Source organism: Chlamydotis macqueenii, chromosome 1 (assembly GCF_036417535.1).
Source record: "Chlamydotis macqueenii isolate bChlMac1 chromosome 1, bChlMac1.mat, whole genome shotgun sequence".
NCBI classification, from domain to species: domain Eukaryota; kingdom Metazoa; phylum Chordata; class Aves; order Otidiformes; family Otididae; genus Chlamydotis; species Chlamydotis macqueenii.
Window position 1 is genome coordinate 185,852,822 of NC_141556.1, and position 24,885 is coordinate 185,877,706.

Here is a 24,885-nt window from a genome sequence, read left to right on the forward strand (position 1 = left end):
AGATCTCAGAGGATGACTAGCTCTGAGGAATGCAATTCTGGAGATGGTCTTTTATCAACCCACAACCTGCCACCAAATCTTGAGCGCTACCCATGGGGCTGGGGGTGAAGACCGCAGTCAGGCTAAGCTGGACTGCAGCCTGGGTTGCCAGGCCCCCTGCCAGCCAGGGCTGCAGATGGGATCCTTGCAGAGCGCATTAGCTCTGAAGAAAGTGCTCATCTCTCTCTCTCTCTCTCCATCTGCTGAAACTGGTTGGCAAAGGAGAGAAATAATTTAGCACTGCGCGAGTCTGGCTATCCAGAAAGGCAAGAGGAAAAAAAAAAAAAAACAGAGATAAAAATAAAGGGTGATCAGTAATCATGCCTTTAATAGCTTGTAAATATATATTTTTTTTTAATTCCAGGCAACTAAGATGTACATTTGCTGTGTATATCTGACATCTGAAAAACCATGAGTCCACAATCTGCTCCATTTCACCCCTTTTCTAAAGCACATAAATTAAAGTATCAGTCACCCCAATATACAACAGTTTAATAAAAGAAAAGGTCTTGTTCTGTTTTTACAATTCAGTGTCACCTTTTTGTCTGAAGCATTAGCCAGAATTTCAGCTAGACAACTGTCCTACAACAAATAGGAAAACTCAGAACTTAGGCTGTCCAGAAATTTCAAGAAATTTCCACTCTCAGCTCTCAAACTCCACTTCCTAATAAAGCATCAGAGTAACAGTTTCATTTCCCACTAGAAAACAAAAGACCCCCAAAACTCTTCAGACACACTTGGGAAACACTGTTCGGACCACAGAGCTTATTCAACTGAAAATGTTAAGAGTGCAAGTGTTTCCCCTTCTACAACTTCAACGCAGAACCTGAATTCACATCGGGATGAACAAGGATGGAAAGCACCTGACAACAAGTAGCCTTTGGAACCTGGGGCTGCTAATGGTCTCCTGCACGTGATTTAGGTATCCACTAAATGCTCTCAGCTTTGAGAGCACCCGCAGCGCCCAAGTGACTCAGGGACGCCGGGCCACTCAGCGGATCAGGCTGAGGCTATTTCAGCATCCATTTGAATCCAGATGGGAAGATGCTGAGGACCCTCCTCTCCCACTCGTGTCAGGGCTCAGTACTTGGTATGACTCTGCCACGTAGCTCTGGCCACTGCCCAAAATTATTCCCACTGAAACCGGGGACAGGCTTTTCGCTGATTTTAGTAGGTGCAGGATGACTTTGTTAGCAATACAGCATGGGCTTTGCCTTCTTCCTATTGGGAGGTACATGGGCACCACGTATCTGGGGCTGCTCCTCATCATTCTGCTTGGGAGCTGGTGGGAGTAGCCTGTGCTCTAGCACAGATCACATACAGAAAAATGGGAAGCAGGCAGAAACAGCTCATCTGGCTGATTTCTTCATCCATTCCCTGAATAGAAGACCACTGGTCTAGGGGGAAAGAAAACTTAAAGATGAAAGGATACAAAAATAAAGCGAAAACATGACCTTGACTACTTTTTAATTTCCCACTGTTTTGACTAAAGAACCTGATCTATAAGTGCAGCTAACTCCAGAGACAAAGGTACTCTTTCACAGTCTTGTGTGTGTGCAGCACTAAAACAAAGTCACAACTACAGGTGCAGAGGAACGACATTTCAGTCCTTGGAAGACCTACTCTGTGCACTCACCAACAGCTTGAGTTTGCTGATAAAGTTAAGCAAAGAGGTTCTTGAGCATTCTTCTTAAGCACAAATGAAAATCTGTCAAACCAGCTTCTATTACGGAGAGATTCTAAACCAACATAAATAATTATAGTCGATTAAAAAGAATATATTATTCTAGATTTTTGTTTTTTTAGTTTTCATGTAAAACCCCGATACTCTTGACATCTAGGAACAAAGACAAAATAAAAACCAGGCACTTGCTGTGCCTTCTCAAGCACTATTGTGGTGTTTAAGGGACACAGAGGAACTTAACAAATAAGATTAATGCCTACAGTGGAAAACAAGAGGAGTTCTTCATGCCGTTGGCTTTTTCAAGTCTCGGATTTGCTTAATCAGGTAGTTCTTCTCATCAGTGAACTGTTCGTCATCCGTCCTCTCTTTCTGGAAATTGCTCAGAAACTCAATTAGCTTGGGTTGGTTTTTCAACAGGATCTCCACAATAGGCTGTGTTTTGTTTGGACTGGCCACAAAAACCTAACATGCAAACAAAACCAGGCACAGAGAGACACAGAGAGAGAAAGGGGTGGGGGGAGAGAGATGAACATCAGTCATTGCTGTAAGTTATTTTCTAACAATTTTACTCCTTGTTGATAAAGCATTTGACTGTAAACCCAGCTGTTGAGAGCAAGCTATCAATTCTCAACCTCTTCCACATGCAAGACTTAAATACACAGAAATTAATTATCAGGAGAACGGAAAAGCTTTATGTCAGTATTGATATCATTTCCATACTAATCCAGGCCTAAAATTAGATTTGCCAGCTTTGTTTTGGTTTGGAAAAATATATCAGAGGCTCCACTTCCCTCTGCCTAATCCATTAATGGGAATGTGGAAATTTCCAGCAGGAGAAGCAGGACCAGGAGCTGGAGACGGAGTCAGAGTGGGAGCTGGAGCAGGAGCCGGAGCAGGAGGGTTGTGGTGCCCCCAGCACCTTCGCTGCCCTTGCTGAGCAGAGCAGGATGGTAATGCAGGGAGGAGATGCGACACACAAATACTCACCTGGCACAGCCAGCCCAGTGCTGTGAGCTTAGTGGTTTTCTCAAACAGTACTTTTTAAGAACAAACCTAGCCATGCTCTGTTTTTTTCTCCTGTAATGCCTAAAGTTGCAGAGTTTTCCAGCTCTGAACGCGACCCTCTATGCGGTGACTCTGTTTCTTTAACATTTCTCTGCCTTACGCACTGGCTGACGACAGGAAACTTAAGGCCAGTTTTAAAGGCCAGCAATGACAAGCTCTTCCCAGGGACCCCAGGATGCCACGGAGATGTGGGCTCTGCGGATGTCGGTCAGGAGGGGCAGACGGGGCGGGGGGTCGGCAGTGGGAACACGCGCATTACACACCCCCGGCCACTCTGGGAGGAGCTCCCACATCTGGCTTGCACCAAGGTTACCATGGCTGGTCAACAAAACACCACCCAAGCGCTTGTGCAATGACATAAATAACTTGAGTTATTCTCTACCCAACGAGAAAAAATTAAGGATGGACAGGACTGGAAAACATCCAGTTTCCCTCTGAGCCTGTTCAAACCAGAATGAAAATAAACATCTGCAGAGAGTACAGAATGGCATGTTGTCCGGCCAAGAGCAGGCGGCACCACCACTCACCCAGCCCCGGAGCTGCTGGCTCCAGACGTGGGGCTCTTCTGCAGGTTCATTTATCTCTGCTGAGATTGTGCCCACGTGAAAACCTGGGCCACATCCAGCTGCGCAGGGGCTGGGTGAGCGGTGGTGCTGGCGGCCATGTTATCTGAGGGGAACACGCGCACACCGTCGGGGGGTGAGAGGGCTGCATTACAGCCCCTTGCCCCCAGAGACAACCCCTGGTAAAGCCTGGGAGAGGATTCAGAATGGACCCACCCCTAGGCTTTGTGCCCCCCAAATAGGGGATTTTATATGAGTGGTGTGGAAAATGCCACACGTGTGGAAGGAGTAGGGCTCAGCACACATAAACAGCTCCACACTAAGTACTTCTGCCGAGACAGGGAGGTAAGACTATTTTTTTTTATTCCACAAAGGTGAAGGATAGTATCTATTCTTAAAGCCTGACATCCTGATGCCACAAGAGCCCTAATCCCTGCCTATGCTTTTGTCTCCTCTGGATCCTTCCTCCTCAGGTGGCTCCTAGGAGTCCCTGCTTCAAGGTACTTTTCCCTCTGGGGAAAGAGCTGCAACCTCTGCCACGCTGGGTGAAGGCTTCCAGACCCCAAGTGTTTTACAAAGTTTTCCTTAATCTAGTGCCCAAGCTGTGGTCCCTGTGACAGTATAACATCTACAGTTATTCATGCCTTCTTTGCACAGGACTCCATGTCACCTTTCTTGGAATATCTTCAGCTATAATTTCAAATAACTTCTTTTTATGCCTACTTGCCACCTAAAACTTTCCAAGAGTAGCACCAACAGCCCCAACTTCCAAGGATCTCTTCAGAGCAGCCACCCTAAAATAACAGCTTTCCTGCATAATGCTCCAAGCACTCAATGCACAACATCTTACCAGGGACACATCTATCAGCGCGTTGGACAGGCAGTTCACAGCTCTCACTACACTTAATGGATTGTCGATAGTTGATTATTCTGTCGCTGCCTTGCAACACTTGAAAGCAATATCCCTTCCCTTGCAAATAATTTTGATATGCTGCTATTGATGCATCCGTTCCCCATACGAGAAATAAAGGTTTTGGGGATGTAAATCACTGCTGAATGTACTTTACAGCTTTCTAGTCTGTGCCTTATCAAGGGAATACAAATCCTGAAACCTCATGGGTATGAATGTTTGGCTCTGGCTGAGACTGCGGCAGTTCCTGCTCTCAGTTCCAGTAGCCCCATGATGCAGCTCCCCACGTGCTGACCTACAGCAGGTCACCACGCTGATGGAGGGCACTTCCAGGATTTGGACTCTGGTAAGTCCCAGGTTGTCTGGATGAGCTTCCTTTGAGAAAAACATTACATAAGCCTGCAGGCAGGGATGAGGAAAGTAACAGGAAAGATCTTCAATAGAAGTTTTTAACTTTGGAGTTCGGTTCCCCCTTTGTGACCAGGACAAGAAAATAAGCAAGTACACTGACAAGACCCACATTTTTAGAAATAATCTGATTACGCCCTGACCTTGAAGTGCTGAACATCTTTCTTCAATGAATATTATGCCTGCTCACTAAGATAACTGAAGGCTGACTCTCAAAACAAAGAAATCTAAATATTTTTTTTTTGTAAAAGCTATCTGCTCTGCAAACAGAACTGGAAGGTTTTAGTGGTAAACCTAGTAAATACCAGCACTTCATATTGGTCCTACAATTATATTACCATAGCAAATAATTCAAGAACTTAGTTTAATAGAAGACATCCCATCCTGTTTATCTTCCTGCTCGATTATTTATAGATTATAATCTTCCACTTGCAAAAACTGTCAAACTGAACACTCAAAGATCATCCTGAGTGCCAGTCTTGCTCAGTGTCAACAGGGACTTGTAAAGAGAGAATGCTGAAGGACCAGAAAATTCCTGCAATGTTATTCAATACTTTGTCTAAGCAAACAATTCTGTCAGTGTCAACTAATCAGCTTCACAAAGGCCAGGATTAGGACCACCATGAGACTTTACTTTTAAAAGAGCCCCCCACATTCAGTATTGTCACAGAGGACATAAATCCCTGAAAACAGAAATCATTATTAATGCTATCTGGAACATTTCTACTAAAATGAAGTACAACTGAAGCTAAAACACTTCACAGAAAACTTTGCTTCACCTATGGTTTTATTATAAAAAGCTGTGTGTTCTAGAGCACTTAATTCAGATATTTGAGAGAGGTAGAGACCAAAATAGAGTACTCGTATTAAAATTCCGACTCTAAAAATAACCATTTCAGCACAGTTCCATTTTGTGAGTATTTGCAAAAGGCCTGGAAGGAAAATCAACCTTGAAGCTTCAAAAGTTGTCCAAAGTGGAACTGCTGCTCTCTTCTCCATTAAAAGTCATAGACTGGATTTCTTCAAATAAATACCAAAAATCACTTGATTAGAGAATCTGACCTTGTTTCCTTACAATTAATAACCAGGCATCACCATCCTCTGGGACTACAGCAGAGCAAAAGCGATTACAGAGGCTGGATACCCTGGACTGGGTACTTTAAGACTTACTCTGGGTGACACACAGTCTTACTGTGACAGGAAACTGCACACAGAAGAGCTTATGGTTCATTTTGCTTCTACTGTAGTGCTTCATGCAACATTTCTTGCCCTCTAAACTCTCCAGCTAAGAAACAGAGAGGGCACATTCCCACAGACATGGTTTCAGCTTCGTACCAAGAGGAAACTGTCAGTATGGTCAAATTATGTGAGACCATTTGCAGAGCAAGCTGCAGGAGGCAGCTCTGTAATGAAAGAGAATGAAAAAAATGAAACTGAGGTCACAAAACACAGTGTACCCATTCTATTTTTAGATTTAAATAGTAAAATGTATCTTGCTAAATGTCTCCTTAAGAACAAGAAAGTTGCATAATCCCAATTCGCTGCTACAGGGTGTTTTCCTCAAAATAATCTAATTGTTTATGTGGAAAAGCCAAGAGAGCTTGTTCTTTGCCTTTATTTGTAAATGCATAAGGTCAAAGGAATACCTGCACCATGTTCACATACGTCTGAAAGCTTTGCTCTCCCCGACAGGCAAACTCAAAGCAGCCTCCACTAATAACTCTCACAAATCCATCACAGGAGCAGGAAAGCTCTTCCCAGCATTTGGCCCTCAAAGTATGGATGCTCAAGACTGGCACCTCTCCACTGAAATCAATGCAGAGAAGAACCGATGACTCTCAAAGCCTACAACTGTAGATGACCCCGCTGGATTATTTATGGAGGAGCAGGAAAGCAGTGAGGTTTGTTAGCTGTTCCCAGTGATTAAATACTGGCTAATCCTCATGCACACATTGTCAGGGACATCCAGCTTTACAAAGCAGCTGCAGGCCTTTAGGATAATGCTGCAAGAGAGAAGCTCCATTTTGCTCAGGCAAAAGGAAGAGAAGAAGCAGAAGCTAGGAGGAAGATCAAGCATCTCCTCAATGGAGAATGGAAGAAGGTGCTGCAACTTGGTGCTTTGTTTGTCTTCAATTTCCCATCCAAAGCATCCCGGATGAGTTAAATGTTCTCTGAGCTTGAAGGGGTACTGGCATTTTCAGCCACGAAATGTTACTGCAAAATATCTTTGCACTAGAGGTGCTCATCATTTTAATCTCCTTGAATCTTCAATAATTAGACATTGCCTCAGGGAGGTAAGAGTTACACGCCTTTTTTGGGGGTCAGCTGGGGCATGGGAGTGTTGGAATCTGGATGCTTTCAAAACAAGCACTTTTTCATTTCAGATGTGTCTAACTGGTGAAACATCTAAATCAGGTAATTAAAACCCAAATCTTTTGGCAGCTGAGACAGAGCAGCAAGTATCCGCTTCTCAGCAGACCTTTGATTTCAAATCACAGTGGTTAGTCTACTGTAATTTCAACCAGGTCTGCACAGGTATTTTGCAAGAACAATTAAAAAATGCAGGCACAGTTTGAAATTTATGAGATTAAAAGCTGAGGACAAGATTCCTCTCTCAGTTACATTAGCACTGAATTATTAGAGCTGACAAGAGAACCAGGCTGAAGGACACTAACCCAGAAACAGGAGGCGGGGACGCTGCAGAACAGGGCACAACCAGCCAGCAGTGTTTTCCTCCATTCTCTTACATATTTAAGGATTTACTTTAGTAGTTCTCAAGAAGTTAGAATTCAGTTTAAGAAGTGAAATCAGAGGAAAATGCTCTTCTCTGACCCGCTCTACAAAGCTAATTCACAATGCCATTTTCTGTAACGTACCCTATAACTACTCTGCCCACCAGGGAGAAGCTGAGTGCTTCTACATCCAGCTAGCCCAGATCCTCAGTGAGGACCTAAAACAGGAGCTCTGCTGCACCTCTGGAGTTACTGTAGTGTGCTACTGATGGTTATAAATGAGCGATTTCCAGCTGATCAGGTTCTGCAACTTCCCCACAACAAGAACTATGCCTGTGCGATAGCATGGGGCACACCATGGCAATGCTTAAATGTTGCTGGTGGGAACCGCTGGAAAAAAACAACAACATCCCATGAACGTTACTATCTGAGGACAGGGTTTGGCCCTTTGAACCAAAGAGACACATTACCACCACACACTGTTTGTTTTGCTGGGCACCCAAAGGCCTCAGCATTATGTCCACCTGGTAGCAATTGCAAGTGGTCGAGCAAGGCCGAGCCTACAATATCTCCACTCTAACTGGAAACAGGACACAATATACTGGAAAAGGAAAGGAAAGGTGAAATGGGAAGGCAGAATGGGAGAAACAGCAATGCATGACATAGTTGCACACTGGAATCCTTTCAAGTTATTCCAAATCCTTTCAAATGCCTCTTAAAATAGGCAAAATCAGCTGTTCCCAAGGCCTGAGCCATGCCTATCATTAATTCAGGAACATCAACTCATGTGTTTCATACATAAAAATCTGGCATTTATTCACAGAGTAGCTAAGATAGCCCAATCCTCTCTGATCCCTTCCCTCTATAGGCATCTCAAAGGCTGCAAGTGTTTGGAGCCTGGCTGCTCTCTTATCTTGGAGCCACATACTTCCTGATAAGGAGGAGGAGTAGAAATTACTCACAGTGGTTCAGCTGACTATGGAGGAAGTCAGCAAGGGAACAGCTTACCAAGCTGCTTATTTCAGGGAGGGATTTTTTTCTTATCCCCCTTGAAGCCTTTTTTTTTTTTTTTTCTGAAATGAAAAGCTTTTTGGAGAAGCTGTACATCCTCTAAGCCTCCTCACTGAAGATCTGAAAGCTTTTTTCCAAATCAGAAATGGCAAAAGTACAAAACTTAACAAGTCAACCTGAATTTATGGAGGGTGATGTAACCTTTTTGTAACAGCATGCCTCTTGGTGTGATCTGGTATCTTTCTTGGCCATCGTGGGGAAGGATAGCTGTACAGGCTCAGCATTCCTCTCCTGAAAATCATTAACAACTCTATTTACATAGTTTGAAATTAATGTGTTCATTCCAAATTAAAGGTAGTTTTGCAGAATAACAATCCAACTCACCCTCTGTCCCAGAGCAGAGAACTTTTTCCATAGGAAAATGGAAAAATTTTCACTTATGAACATTAGTCATCATGAAAAAAGGGACACTGGTTGGGCTTGGTAATAGTTGAACACTACATTAGTGATCACTGCAAAAGGACGGAAGGATTAAACTAATTTGAAGCTCAGATTTACCAAATCTTTTTAATACTTTGAAAAGCAAATTGTGTTCACACTGATGCACAGTTCTAGTACCGTCTACTTTTAGTTTTAATGTAGAGTTTTAAGACTTTTTTTTTTGTAATCTTTACCCAGAATCATATGGTAAAATGACCTAAGAGTTGGGGGAAGGTACCCTGGCTACTACCTAAAAGCTGTGTATTTTATTACCTGTAGCATCCACCTCATCACTACTTGAGTGACTATCCTCAGCCCAAACCAAAATAATACTGCTTTAGATCTCACCTAAAGGAAGGCAAACAGAAATCAGAGGTACAGTGGTAGAAATGTTTTCAATTAAGACATTCTCAAACCCTGGAAGTGACTGTAAACTCCAACCTTTAGCCTTATTTTTCTAGACTTTCTCTTGCCCACCTTGAAAAACACTTTTATGAGGAGAAGAGAAAGTCTGCCATCTCTACAGTTCATACTAGCTCACCTTGAACACATGGAATGCTTCAAACTGAATGTTGGGGCTTTTATCTCTCAGCAAGTTCATCATCAGCTTCAGATTTTCTGGTTTGCTGATGTATTTTGTCATGATGGTAAAGTTGTGTCGGTCCAGAATCAATTCACCCAGCAGCTATAAAGACAATTACAAAAAAACCCCCAAGTTTTTCAGTTTACAACATTATTTCTGAATGCAAAGAAAGCAGCAACATATTTTAATGCTTGCCTAAGAGGTTTCAGTGTCACTGCCTTAAAAAAAAAAAAGTAACTAGACTTGTTATTACTTAATGCCCAGTAATACTCATCTTCTAAATACTACAGAGTGGGATCCCACATATGGGCTGGGTGTAATAGGAGCTGGTGTGAGATAGCTAGAACAGAAGCAAGTGTAGTACAGCTGTCCCACAAAGATACCTTCATTTCCTTCAGATGTTACATTAACACGCCTATCTGGTCCCATCCGCAGGTCATGTCAGACTTGGTGCTGCAGCAGCAAGCACCACCAGACAGAGACTATCATATTACTCTCCAGTTCATTTTAACCTACATTCCAAACCAAAGTACAGATTTGAGGTCAGAGGAAAAATGATAGTGCTTGTTCCATAGAAACGACCCAGTACTTCACCAGAGATCCAGGAAAGAAAAATTACAGCAAGCTCTTGTGCACTGTAAGAGCAGCATCCCCCAAGGACTTATTTCTTTTTTGTTAGAAAGTGCGTGGCTGCTCTGTTGCCATACATGTATCTTGATATTCTGCATAACATGGAGTGCAAATTTAGAAGGAAAGTGCCGAGAAACTTAACTTTACCTTCAAAGATTGTCTCTTTGTTACATAATTCTCAGAATGAAGGAGTTTTTCATAATCCTCAAAGATCTAGAGTGACAAGAAAACACAAATGCATCAGATTCATGTCGATCCTTCCTCCTCCAGGTCCTTCCCACCCCAGAGGAGCAGCAGAGGCCGCCGTGCCCCCCTCTAACACTTCACTGCACTGCCAGGCCCAGCTCGCATGGCCTTTTTTCTTGGCTGGTTATCACGCAGTGAATTAATGCCCAGAAACACTCTTCTTCCAAATACTGCAGAGAGGGATACCAGATATGGACTGGATGTAACAGGAGCTCGTGCAAGCCAACTAGGACAGAAGTAAGCCAGCGCCTGTACAGCTTTCTTTTACAAGAGGGTGAATCTGCTGCCAGGACACACGGGTCCAGGACGTAACGTCCACTCACTCATATCGTGGTCATGACGTGCTTTGTGATTTAACGCAATACCCCAAACTGGTGACAGTGTATCTCATACTAGCGTATGCCAAAAAGTCCTTTTGTGAGGTGCCGCCTGCCTTCAGCACCCTCACTCATTAAAGCTGTTTGCCCAACAAGGTTCATTAGGAGTTGAGAGTGTGCTAGCTTTTGTGGGATCAGGCCAAAGGAATCTTGTGGTCAAGAAGACCAAGTGACAGGGCTCCGATATGTTCACACCATCTACCAAACAAGCAAAAAACCCAACACTGCTGTCCAAGAGTTGTAAAAAAAAAAATTGCTCACTTTCACAATTTATACTTAACATTTTAAATGTTAAATAAAGGTAGAATGGGGACTGTTCCAATGCCAGTGCTTCAGTACTACGAGCACAGATTAGCAGAAACACTAATTTTGCTCCAGTTAAGCTGCATTTGTGACTCAGCAATAATAAACCTGATCTTCATTTAACCTTCTGAGTAACTCTAAAATGAAAGAAATAGTCTTTGGCCTTTTCACTTTGGCAATGAAATAACAAATACCTCGGGTAACATCAGAATATAACCCATAGTCTAATTCCATGATCCATATCAGTTCAATTTTAGTTGATTCCAATGGAATTTTTCTGACCCACATTTGGTTCAAAACTGAGACAAAAAAAAATCAAAATGAAAAATGGCAGGAAACCAAGGGACTAATTGCCTTAGGATGGTAAGATGAATACTCACACCTCAGTCCCCCGATAGGTAAAACTTCTAAACTACAACTAACTAACTGAACTAAAACTTCTAAACTAACTTCTGCTAAAACTTCTTCCAGTAACTCTTCTCCTCTCTCCCAAAGTTTTATATATGACATGGGTATGGCCCTATCAGTGCTGGAACATCACAAAACTCTTCAAAAATATGTATGCTTTTTTCCCCATTATCTGTTTACATACAAAGTTGACAGTTCCAGTCACATTGTGACACAAATTGTTCTATCATTTACACTCACCGTATCATAATTTTGTTCCAGAAATTCTGCTACCAACAATTTGTGTCGCGTTAACAGGTCCTGGGGAAGAACAGAGGCAGGTTACCTGAGAAAGTGTGCTCATTTGATTGTCCCTTGATTCTCAAATGTATTTTAGCATTTTTTACCAGGTCATCTTTTAGAAGGTATTTACAAAATAATTTCTATAGACAGAAAGCATTTGAAACCAAAACTGCATTGCACATTTATTAGGATTTTAAGGAGAATTCAGTGAATGCTCACAGAATCAATATAAATCTATTCAAACACTCATTCTTTATAGTCCCTTACACTCCCACCTTTTCTTAATGTTACCCTGCACAGTACTTAAAACAAACTGGGGTGAGGGAAAGACAGACAGTAAATTAATGCTTTATGGAGGGGTCAGCTATGTCCCCAAAGCCAAAAGTGATCTACATGCTACCCCAGAGCTGGAAAATTATGCTGAGTTTGATCTATTGCTATTGCTTATCTCAAATCAATACAAGGCAGACTCAAATTCAACCACTGTATATATACATTTATTTATTTAAAGCCTAAAAGTTAGGCACCAATCGAAACTAGCCATCCAGGCTCCCTCCACAGCCACTCCGTCCCCAGAAAGGGGTCTCAGGTAGGTGCTGCTCCTTCTGTAGCTCTTTTTCTGCCCAAGGTGGGCTTACTGACACAAGCAGTACCAGACCTTTCAGACAGCTGGATGGGATGCCTCCCATGCTAAAAGGCCAGTTACTTCATATTTAAATTAAAGCAACCTCTCCCACAGAACAGGAATGCTGGTGCTCAGTGACAGAGATGCAAATGTTCAGCTCCAGAAGAAATAAAGTCTCTTTACTCGATGAATAGCTAGGAAATCAAGCGGCCAGTTTGAGGCATTCAAGTTTAATTTTTATTGCCTCTTTTAAAACATAACATTAATCATAATAAAGGCCTGATGAAGGCCATTCAAATCGATATTTTTTTTTGGTGAATCAGTTTCTGCTATCTTTTCCGTCATCCTTTCCTTGGTTTCCCTGCTCAGTCAGAGAAGACTGAAGCTGATGAGCAGCTGAAGCAGATGCACAGACACATCCTCTACAGCATCACAAATAAAAGAAATCCTTTACATACTAATCCTTCAATTTATTTTTTACTGTCAATTATAAAATCCTGTACGTGTTTTTAAAACATTCCTTTGTGTAGCAGGACTGCAATGATAGCAGTTTAAAAGGCAGAGTGCAACAAATGTGATTCACCAGCTTTTATGCAGGGCACTTAGGAGGCAAGTAAAACATTTTTCAATAGGGGGCACAAATGGAATATAATCCAAAATGAATTTTTCATAGAAAAACATGAGAGGGCATGGAGCAGCAGCATTCAATCAGCACTCTTTCTGCTGCTGCTCATACCCTCCACAGGCAACTATATCTCTAAATACAAGGCATTTTCCTCTGCATTTTTAGCAGCTCTGTTTCCTCTCTGCAGTGCACCTGGCTGAATTTAATTAGGAAGTATGTCTCCAGATCATCAAAAATCCCAATATTTCCCTACTATAAATATCTTCAGACTTTAATGCATATTTAGGTAAGCCCTCCTCTGGTGCGTAGACTATCTGAGGCTTTAAACTCTGAACCAGACACCTTGGTGGCAACGCTACAAACCAAACATGGGGGCAACAGAACCAAACCCATGAGTTCAGTAATCCAGCCAGCGAGCAATCATAGCACTTATTTTTACAGTATTAGAAATGAGGTAGCTCCATATTTCACAATTCAATCGCTTCCACATCACTTCTTGCTGTTGCAGCTACTCAGAGTAATACATAAATAGGAGATGAGATGAGCAGCTGGTTTATTCCCAGAACTGATCAGGTGCTAAGAGGGAATTTTAAAGAAAAATATGCAGTTTATAGATTTTTCCCAAACATTTTAAACGGTGATTTCTGACCTATGAGTGAGTAAGAACTGCCCTCATACTCCTCTCTTTCCAGTGCACGTGAGGATGTAGAATCCTATTTTTAAATATGGCTAAAAATACACTCAGTTCACAGGGGGCAGAAGTAAGTTCTACAGCTGTAGATCCATGAAGGACATCAATCCCTCTTTTTTTTTTTTTGTGAGGGTTGCAGCCGTCTGCGGTCCTTGCCGCAGCTTAAGTGATCTGTGTCCCCATCCTGCCTCCTGGTTGGGGTGAAGACTGTCCATCAGCAACAACACACTCTGCTGTCGTGCTCAAAGCAGGACCTGGGGAAAAGATGCAAATCTCTTCTGTCAAGCTATGAACAGTGTCCAGGAGTACTTTTTCTGACCAGAGACAAACACTTTTCTGAGCATAGGGTAAAATGGCAGAGACAGAATATGTAAGCATCTCTATTATTTTGCATTTTTGTACAGTCCTATACTGTACTTTTATTTGTCTGTATTTCTGTGCTACTTCCACTTTCATAACATTTACCTAATGAACACCATGACAGTGCAACTTAAAATAACTGCAAGATGCTGCTATTCATTAACGGGTGTTTGAATTGGTAATCCTGCTCACCTCATTACTGATGAATCCAATGTTATTGCCATTATGCAAATCTTAGCCCCATTCAGTAGGTTAGGTTGTGTTTCAGTATGTCTTGAATTGCTGAGCTGAACTCTAACATTCCTTACAGTTATTCCTAAGGTCTATCTAATCATGTTTCTAATTAGCTTTGAGAAGAAAGAATGAACAACTTGTTTCTATGACAGCAAGGAACCCGACGATAGAATTAAAAACGAGTTATGTCTATATTTAGAACAGTCCTTACCTGAAAAGAATTTTGCCCATCTTTCTTATTTTTCAGAAATAAAGTAATCCTCCCTGCACATAAAACTCATAGGCACCAAACTTTGCTCAAAAACTATACTAGCACCTTGCAGGAAAGATGATGGTCACATACAAACTCCAGTAAATTTGGCAAGCTTCACCCAAGATCATTTTTTAATACAACACAGACTATAGAGAGTTTTCATGGTGCTTTCACCTACTTAGCTCATAGCAGTATGGTCCTTACACTCAACCATGGGTTCCAAAATTAAGCATACAAATAAGCTGTAAAATAATCAGCAGGCACGGCATTAGTCTAAACTTGACTGCCAAACTCAGAACGGTCAGCAAAAATTAAAGGATTTTAAAAGTTAATTTTAAATTATTCTTTCTATTTACTGGTTGTGGTTATGATGCGTAGTGGTTTTGTCTCTGGGAGAAGGTAGGGAGAGAAAAAGGTTATGCATTTTAGAAGAATGGTAGATAATATATGATTAATCTTAGTTTTAAATGGTTGCGTAAAAGACCTTTGGTTATCAAGATGAAGAACATTAGTGAAATGTAAATCTGTATTGAATTAAAGGCTCTTTGCAGACTCGATCACTGCTGTGAATCCTGTCACTGTTGTGACAAACAGACCAAGGATTAATTATATCCTTTACTGAACAATAAAAAAACCACACAGTTTAAAGGCAACGCAACATTCAGTGATGACTACTGATGGACTGACATTTTTGACACAATGCTATGATGCAGGTATTGAATAATTTACCTTGAATGTAGCAAAGGCATCAGAAGCTATATCAAATGTTGACATTTCCACATATTTAAAAAAGTCTCTGAACTGTTCTGAAAAAAGTATGATTTTGGCCAAGGGTTCATGCCGGATACACTCTCTCAGCATAATTCCACAGCGTAAGGCAATATTTGGGGATTCATATCTGAAGAATGAAAAGAAACAGAAAAGAATGAGAACCTAGAAGAACAAAGATAAATGGGCACTTTTCTAGCAACAGAGAACTTTGTAGCCTAGGGAATGGGTGTGCCAGGGGTGACATAACACACGGATAGCAGCTCCCAGCCACAGTGCGTTACCCAGCTTCAGGACCTCAGCCCAAAGCTAAGGAGCAGACACCCAGATCAGGCTGCCGGCGTTTTCCATCACAAACCTCTGCCTTCACAAGCCAAAACACATTTCAGTGTCAATGTGTATCGCACCTCCTCTCTGTGGAAAGACTGTGGGGAGCGTATAACGTTTCTACAGAGCTCCTTCACCCTTTTGGATTGATGAGAAAGCAAAGCTCGTACAATATAACAGTCTCCCCTTTCAGATTTAATTCTGAGCTCCTCAGTTTATGCACGAAAAATATAACACCTCATGACCATCCATCACCTCCCACTCCTCTTCTAGAAAATGTCACTCTAGAATATTAAAGTCTAAGGAGGAAGGTAGGAAGAGTCTATCCAGGCAGTTTGCACAGGATTAAGCTTTCTGTAGCTCTGAAGATCTTTTTTTGCAGGTTAGGAGGAATTCTGCTCAATCCCTCCTCTGCAGAGGCTACAATAGGAGATAAGTATTTGTTCCTCAAGTTACAACTCTGTTATGCCACCAGCATTGCAATAGCCAGGAGCCAGCACACTTCTCGATCTTGGAGGGGGAGGGAGGGGGGAGGCAATTCAGATCACCTTCTGTTTCTATAGAGTCTTGATTTCTTTAAAGCTGAAATTAATCTGAAACAAAACTGTTAGAAATAAAATTTAAAAAATATGAAATTCAACAGTCAAGAAGGACCTTAAATGAACTTCTTCCAGCATTCTTCAGTCATGTGAAAGTGGTGAAGTCCAAGGGGATGGAAAGCACGCTCTGTTTCAATAAGCTGGTTATACTATATCAGAACTGTGTATTATCACCCAGAGCTTATCAGCATCGTTTTTCCTTTGCACAATTAATTCCTATCACTAGGCCAAAAGAGAAAGAAAAAGAAAAAAAGCCTCAAAATGCCATCTGTGCTGTAAGTGAGTGGGCCCTCAAATTTACCACCAGCTTGCAATTTAAAAGAATGGTCGTGTTTTGTGAGCATACCAGAGCTGCATACTTCAACCTGATGTCAACAATAGTTGGCTTAATGAAAAATGAACTACTATTCCAAACAGGCAAATGAAACTTCCCACCCTCAAGGAAATGCAGGCACTCAAGCCCCTATTTGTTTCCTTTTGGGAAACATTTGCAAATGTGAATTTATAACTCTTTAGACAACGGAGAATCGCTGATTTTTTTTTCCATTGAGGTGTACCTCTCCTCGACTCCATTAACAGGAATACTAATTTTCAAGCGAAAAGAGGCGGAGTTGCTCCTAGGAGTGCAGCCAGGAAAATATTTAATAGTTGGCTATGGAATATTTTGTTTGGAATAAAAGCAAATTACATTGTTTCCAGCACAATAACTTTTAAAAACACAAGTATCAACAGAATGATTCTTAGTCAAATGCTCCATTATCTGGAAGTGGGTTATGGACCTTTGGCTGTTCACATAAGTGATGGAAGTTGGGTTTGGCTCCTGGAATATGCCTGCAAGTAGTTCACAGGCTGCCTGGTCATAACTGGCATGTTCTCTGCACTCACACTTACATGCAAAGCCACCAGGCAGGAATGATAGAGATGTGCTTCAAAATGACTTCTAATGAGCAATTAGTGCTTTATGCTAACATACTGCTGCAGCAGAAATAAATGAAGAGTTCTTCTCGGTTTGGATGAACTTACAGCCTCAAGAAACCCCCACATACTGGGGCAACCAGAAAAGGAAATAATGAACTTGAAATATTTCAAAATACTTACTGTATTATTACATTATACGAGCAGAGATGCATCTCAGTGCAAAGGGAATCATACCTGTGTGGCTAGCGCAGAAGACAGTACAAGGTAAGGAGCACAGGCAGGAGATTAGGAAGGTATCGAGCCTGGGAGACACAAGGTCTTGACAAACAGCTATATTCTGATCTGATTTTATGCTAACTTCTATAGCTTGGGTTTATCCTTGGATAAGGAGTTTATCCTTGGATAAACTCAAGGAGAAATCTGCAACTGTAGCCAATATACCATTAAAGCTTTAACTGCACTGTGATATGAACAGATCATCACAAAACAGATTGGGGCAGTGACTGAGAACATTAGCTAGCATGTGGCATGACATATATTCACAAAGGAGCTTATAAATTTGTCATTTGTGAGAAACAATGCAAATGCCACAAACTTCAAGTCCTCCACAGTCACAGTAGCAGAGGGAAAATATTTTAAATTACAAAGGACCAAAGTTATTTCTGGGCTAATGCAATATGCTGACACTGGAGAAAAAATTGGCCCAGATATATCCAGTACTCTATACACACCAAACATTGTATTCATCTGAAATCCTATTCATACACAAAGCCTGCACATACAGAAAATAAGATACTATTAAAGCAAGTCCTCATGCAGCAGGAAGGTCAATTAAGCTACAAAAAAAAAAAAAAAAAAGAAAGAAAAGGAAAAAAAATGTAGTGAACTATGTGCTGTATTTTTTTCTGAAGCTGAGAAGCTGGAAGGAAGCAACCAACAAGTAAAACGAAGCCTAGAAGGTAAGAACAGTTATCTCAAGCTGGCAGTGCCGCTGGAGTGTATTAGGCAGGAAACACTGGGCGGGAGCTCTGATTCAGGATCCTTCCCACTCGACAGAGCTCACATTATGCAATGAGAAAGCAACCTTTTGTTGATGCTGTTGGGAACTGACTGTCAGGGGACAGAGGAAGCTTTGCATCCAATACAAGTAAAACAATGACAAGCCTTCACAATAGTCCCGGGCTGTTTCTTTTATAGTCAGGGTAAATTTATTTTTTTTTTCTCTCCAGATAATGTAATATATCAAACATTGAATGGTACAAGCCAGCCAAATGCACTTTCCTTTTCTTTCCTTTAAGCAGATTTTTATTTCCTATATTTCATTTAGCATTAAGTAAATACGACAACATGTCCTCAGGTCACATTTTCAAGTGGTGGTGTCTAACACGAAATGCGTGGTTCCCAGTCTCATAAGTGATTGCACATGCTGCCTGCATGCAGCAAGCTGCATGTTCAGGGCCCTGCCCTTGCTTTAGGCACATCTTTTAAGTATGGTTTTTAGACAGTGGCAGCAGCACGACACAGGCAGGTAAGACAGCATCACGTTTGACATCATTACGCTGTTCTGCAGCAGCTGCTCAGATACCATCAGGGCTGGCTAGGACTGTCTTCTGGACTACTGCTGATGAATTCAACAGCACTTTCTAATGAGAAACTCCAGAAATGACAATTCTGATACAGTGTAGTGCTGAGGAGAGATAGTCAAGAAACCAAGAACAAGGAGCCTGAGGACCAAACACAGACACGCTGCTGCACAAAGCAGCAGTCTCCAAGAAGCACCTAAGTGATGCCATTTAAATACATCCACTGCATCGGGTCACCTACAGTAAAATGTCTCTCAGCAGCATATATGCATAACAAAATCTTTACTATCATCTTAATATTCTTGGGTATTACAGATGCCAAAGAATATCTGGGACATAATCCAAAAATACTTTTTAACTTTAAATAAAGCCCAGACATATGGTAGCGATATATGCACAAAATGCAAAACCAAAATGAGTGAAAGAGTGAGGAGGAGATCACAAAAGCAAAGACAGAGAAGAGGGAAGAAAATTATTGTATCCATATATGAAACTGAAAACAGTTGTACAACTTAATGACAACTGAGAGAGTTATCACCACTGTCCTGAAACAACTAGTTTGAGGTTTATATAAATGGTGAATTTTAATGAACAAATGAAACCAAAATCAATTTAACTACCATACTGGTTTCCTTTCTGCGGAGGCTGGCTTTTAGTAACACACAACAAGTCAAGAGTTTCAGAATTAAAGCTAAATCACAGCAAATCATTATACTTGTAAGAACAAGACCTAGCTCAGCCCAGCTGCCTGCCCGGGCTCCTCACCACCCTGACTGCCAGGAAGGCAGTGGGTCCACACCTCCTCCTCTTGCAGCAACCAAGAGCTTTGCTACCACGTTCAACCGCACGCTCACAGCTCTTGAAATCCCTGGTACTGACCAGTTCTCTCGGTTACTTTTTTCCCTACTCAGCTGTGCTGGAATGTGGCCAATTTTGAAGGAAATAACTATTTTGGAGGACTCCCGCGCCTATCCCTCTCCTAGCTCAGGTCTGCCCCTGGGAGAGGGGGGAGGCTGAAGGGAATTTTACCCTTGGGGCTGCAATCTTGTCCTCCTTGCCATGGAGCAAATGGTAAAAATGCAAATCTTAAGCTTCAAGAGCAAAAGAGACATGTAACGAAATTAATTCTCTTAAGTACCGTTAGTTTAAAAGGTCTGTGTCATGGTTTTGAATGGCTGTTACTAGTGTCACCATACAACTACTATGAGAGTCCATGTTGTTTCATACTGATCACCTAATAAATGCATTTATTTCTACATCGGTTCTTTAATACTAATCACATATATTCTCCTTTCTTTAGGGAAAAATAAACAAAATCCTAAAGTTTTGGCTTCTGTGGTTTAGAAAACCACAGAAAACTGAGCAGAAAACAGTAGATTTCAAGGGCTGGAAAAGTAAAGAATCTTGCTGAACAGAAGGTGCTTTTATAGAATCAGAGAATCATAGAATAGTTTTGGTTGGAAAGGACCTTTAAAGGCCATCTAGTCCAACCCCCTGCAAGAAGCAGGGACATCTTCAACTAGATCAGGCTGCTCAGAGTCTTTTGGCCAAAAGTAAAGAGGACAGAAATCTCAAGAGCTTTAGGCCAACACTTGTGCACTCCTGAATGCAACTACAGCTGATGTACTCTCCACACAGAATTCTACTCCCCTTCCTTAGCCAACTTACCTTGGGAACCACCAGGTGACAGCTGAGCAGTGACTCCCTCAAAGGTTAAAAGATAACAACAAAAAAAAATCATTTAATGCTGTGAGTTGTGGAGTTCATTACAGAATCTATTTAAAGTTGCCCACATGTGGCTACAAGCATTGTAGAAGTCTACCCCAGAGACACAACTGTTCTTTGTATGCATTTTTCCTTCTCCCTTTTCTACCACATAGTAGTCCAGCATTTCACTCCAGTTATTTACAGACAGCACTGTAAGTCACTCCTGCAATGCAGAAATGTCTAAATGAAGCTCAACAGTCATCAACAAAGCTACACAAGAGTTTAGGGCAGGAACTGAAGTTCATGTCACGTGGGGAGCACTCAAAAACAGTCAGCATATAATTACTCCAACATAAACTTTGGTGAAGAAATAATGGCCAAATAAAATAATCCAGTCATTAAAAAGTATACAGTTAAGTAGAAAGAAAGTGAATATGAAAGAAACAAAATAAGAAATCTGGAACAAGATCTGATTTTTTTTTTTTAACTAAAAGTGAGAAAGTAGATCAACCGCAATGCCAGCATGTTCCAGGCAATGCTCTTTAATGAAAATCAAATTGAAGCACCCACCCTTTTAGAAGCATGAATAGGATATGTGGATGGGCACTAATGTATTCCACAGTAGGGCTGCGTGTGCCAATTTGTCTTCTCAAGATGTTGTTAAATATCTGGGAAACGTCCTTTTTGCCCTGTTAAAGAAGCAAAATATATCTTCAACAGGAAAAACCATGAACAAATTACCATTCACTATAATCTCTACTTAGAGAGGAAATGAAATGGAAAACAAAACAAGTCAGTCTCTTTTTTTGGGCTCTCCACAGTCCCACCATCTCATACTTGCTGTTTCTTCATGTCAGAAGAAGGCTTCCTCCATGGGATGGCTCTGAAGACTACCGATTCCCCCACATCAATCTGCATCTTTCTTTTTCGGAATGAAGATGTGCAACTCCTTTATTCTGTCAAGCAAGCCCCTGGCTATCTTAAATAGGAACATTAAAGTACCAAAAAAGCAAGTCACCACCACCCTAAGCCAAACATGCTTTTGCAGTGTATTCTATTGCTCCCACAGCCTCTAAAATTAAGTTGTCAAGCTAGTACCAAGTACATCGTGCCACAGCCTAGACTTACAAAGCTGAAGCTTTTCATTATTCAAATGCAATCAACGCCAAGTGTGGCTGCATTTTTGAAAATCAGGGTTAAATTTAAAACTGCACCCATTATTTCACCATGAAGAATGACGTAATTAGTACTAATCTAAAGGCTGCATCACATACACATCTCTGCTTCAGTCACAACTACGATGGGAAGTACCCTTCACTTTGTCCTAATTTTCTCCTATATGCACACATCTGCACAATCATGTTTTGTCTTCAAATGCTTCCCTGTGCAAACAACTTTTCAGAAGGTCCTTCCAAATTATGTTCTATTCAACCACAGGGTCTGCCAATACATCTTGCATTAGAAGTCCTCTTCCTCCCCCACTGCTTTCTTCCCTGACCACAGGAGACAAATTGATGTGTCAAATTAATGGAGGGGGGAGACTTCTGCACTAATGACCAGTAACCAAGGCACTGAGTCAACAGCAGGTCGCTATGCACAGGGCAAGCTAAAGCAAAAGGTTACTTATAATCTGTACATGCTCATTGATCTGTCTTGAGAGGACAAACATTCCTTGGTGGAGAGCTTATTGAATGTTTGAAGCCAAGGAGCAGATAGTTTCACACAGAGAGAAATTCCCTGGTTTCACCTCTGCAAATAAATCACTGCTGAGAAACAAAAAATATTCTGCTTTCCTCCTTGTTCCAACGCAGCTGGCTTGGAGACTCAGGGACCCGGGGAATCAAATGGGAGAATCAAATCAGAGCAGGCCAGTCCATCTGCCTTTGTCTGCAACACTTTCGACCTTTGGACATTCTCTTAATTAAGCTAATTCTTTATAAAGTCATTCCATTCTCTTTTTACAACACCCGTAATGTATGTTTGGAATCCCTCAATCCCCAGCGGCTTCAGCAGTTGCTCCAAGACAAAAACAATCCAGACAGAGAAGAGCTGTTCAAAGGGCGAGGTGAAAATGAAAAAAAAATTAAGTGATCCTCTCTGCTATGCCAAATTTTACATTAGTTACTTAATATTAGGTGCATTGCAACTATTGTATCCAATAGCAGAGAGGAGATACATATAGCTATATATATATATATATATCAGAGAGGAGATATATATATCTCCAATTATATCCAATTTTCTAGAGACCAGAGATGGTGAAAGCCAAAGAAGTTGGTCTCTCTGGGTTCTCCTGGAGGGAATGAAGGCAGATAGGATGGAACCAGGGCAGACTTCCCTCACCACCAGACATCTATAAAAATCGCAGGAATATTTTTGCAACGCTTCTCACTTGGATCGGCAATTCGATTTTGCCTTACAATGAAACACATATGGCCACCGAAGCACAAGATAAAGCAGCGTGGAGAGAAAGTGGCTAGACAAGAACAAAAAAACCTGCAAAGGATGATATTATATAAATAAACCTATACCATGATTTAGCTCCTATTTCAAGACAAAGTAAGGGAAGGCTTTTAACGTCACTAGTCCTGGGCCTGTGGCTATTTACTGCCTCTTTGAGTGGCTTTACAGTTTGTGAATTTTTAGCCTTACACGTACTTAGTAATATCATTTATTTTAATTGACTCTTCCTCTATGCACACTTTCCTCAGTTTTTCAAAGTCCAACAATATATTTCATATTTTAAATTTCAAAAAATCAAGTCTGATCTTGATTCTGGGCTCCTGCCCAAACCCAACTTTAGTGTTTCATAACAGTATCACCAGCCAAATTATATCCTGTTTCTTGAGTGGCAGAAGCAATAAACCTGTGTTTCCTATAGATGTGTGATGGACATACGCAAGACATCACACTCTCCCCTACATGCACGCCTGCCCCCAGCCACACGTGCTGTAAGCATACTGGTAGATGAAACACAAATGAGATTGGACTCGAGTCTCTGCTTCTGCCTTTTTCTTGGTGGGGGCATTAGTCTTTCAACACACATCTTCAAAAGTTAATTACAGCTCTGCAAAGCTGGGATCAAAGTGGGCAGCAGGGCTGGTGAGGAGGAGACACAGGCAGGACAAAATGAAGTAACCTACATAAACATTATTCCCTGCAGAAATCAGATTTTCAAGTAATTTATGATTTTGCTTTCTACGATTACATATAGATCAAAGAAATAATTCATATGTTACAAAGTCACAAAATTGCTTGTTCAACAAAGAAACCTAAATGCCAACTGTGGACAGCAATATAATAAAATGGAAATTAAAAAGCTGATGATAAACTCAAAAAGCCAATGGGAATATCAAGACAAAGAAGCACATGCTCTTATATCCTCTTGTTCAATCACATTTGTACTGTTTTGCTAAAAAGAGTATGTATAACAGTTTTCCTAAATTATTGAAAAGGTTTTATCATGGAAAATTTTGTTTTGCAATAAAAGTTATTAGAATTGTTTGTAATAACAGTAATTCAGTAACAAATGTGATATATCACTCAGTGCTTACATTTGAAGACTGTGGGTTCAATATGCCCAGACAGAATTTTTTGTCTGACAAAAGCAGTACAGACTGTCAGGCAACTAAAATAATGCAATAGTTTCCCTTCTGTGGTGTATTTGCTATCTATATCTTCTCGTCCTCTCTTCTTTTTTCTTAAAAACAAATAAATAAATTACTGGATTTTTAGGGTTTAAGGTTGTTGGATTTTGCTTTTTGGTTCTTTTTTTTTTTTTTCCTTGTAATTAAGACATTTAACCAGGGGTGGCAGGGAGAAGACAAAATAAAGTACCTGAAGAAATTCTAGCATTAAAAAAAAATGCCCTGAAATTAAGACCTGAAGAAGAGTAAGAGAACTCCACTAACAACATTTTCAAAAATTAATATAAAATAAATAAAACAGTCCTTTGAATCCTGGCTTTACTGAGGGTGGGAGGAAGTGGAGGGGAGGTGGGGGAGAAAACATATATCTCCCATCATTCCTCTCTTTCATTCATTTACAAAATGGAAAGAAAAGTAAAGTAACAACAAATGACTTCAATATAATGAAAAACCTTCCACCAGAACGTAACTCCCAAAAAAGGTGGTTCTGAGGGCATCTGGTGATCTCTCTGGGGAACTGATTTTTAAATTCAGCAGCCGCCTTGCCCTACACATTGAGTACTGCCCCTTCATCAGACCTCGGTGGCGGAGGTTTGGTTTCTGGGAGCTGGAGATGTCTCACTGTTCAGAGGTGCTCAGACACTTGTAACAATTCACCAGTGTCCAGGAACCATAGAAACCACAGGACTCATAACAGCAGTTCCTGGGAACCATTATTCTGGCTGTTCGTAGACCACAGGAATACTATAATGACCTGCCAGTGACGAAGTTTCTTCCCAGTCCCTGCCAGTCAAAGGTCAATTAAAAGGGTTTATATTTATCCTGAA

At 41.1% G+C, this 24,885-nt stretch overlaps 1 protein-coding gene across 4 annotated transcripts in view; it reads right to left on the reverse strand.

Moving 5' to 3' along the window:
* Nucleotides 1-340: 340 nt before the first annotated feature.
* Nucleotides 341-24,885, reverse strand: part of CAB39L (calcium binding protein 39 like) — a 65,766-nt gene continuing 41,221 nt past the window's right edge. For all 4 annotated transcript variants that reach the window (XM_086771867.1, XM_086771866.1, XM_086771868.1 and 1 more), the window contains 6 exons: nucleotides 20,982-21,100; nucleotides 15,239-15,407; nucleotides 11,680-11,739; nucleotides 10,253-10,318; nucleotides 9,434-9,577; nucleotides 341-2,185 (listed from right to left, as the gene is read on the reverse strand). In XM_086771867.1, the coding sequence (XP_086627993.1) occupies nucleotides 2,006-2,185; nucleotides 9,434-9,577; nucleotides 10,253-10,318; nucleotides 11,680-11,739; nucleotides 15,239-15,407; nucleotides 20,982-21,100 (738 nt within the window). In that variant the 3' untranslated portion in view covers nucleotides 341-2,005. The remainder of the gene's footprint in view (nucleotides 2,186-9,433; nucleotides 9,578-10,252; nucleotides 10,319-11,679; nucleotides 11,740-15,238; nucleotides 15,408-20,981; nucleotides 21,101-24,885) is intronic.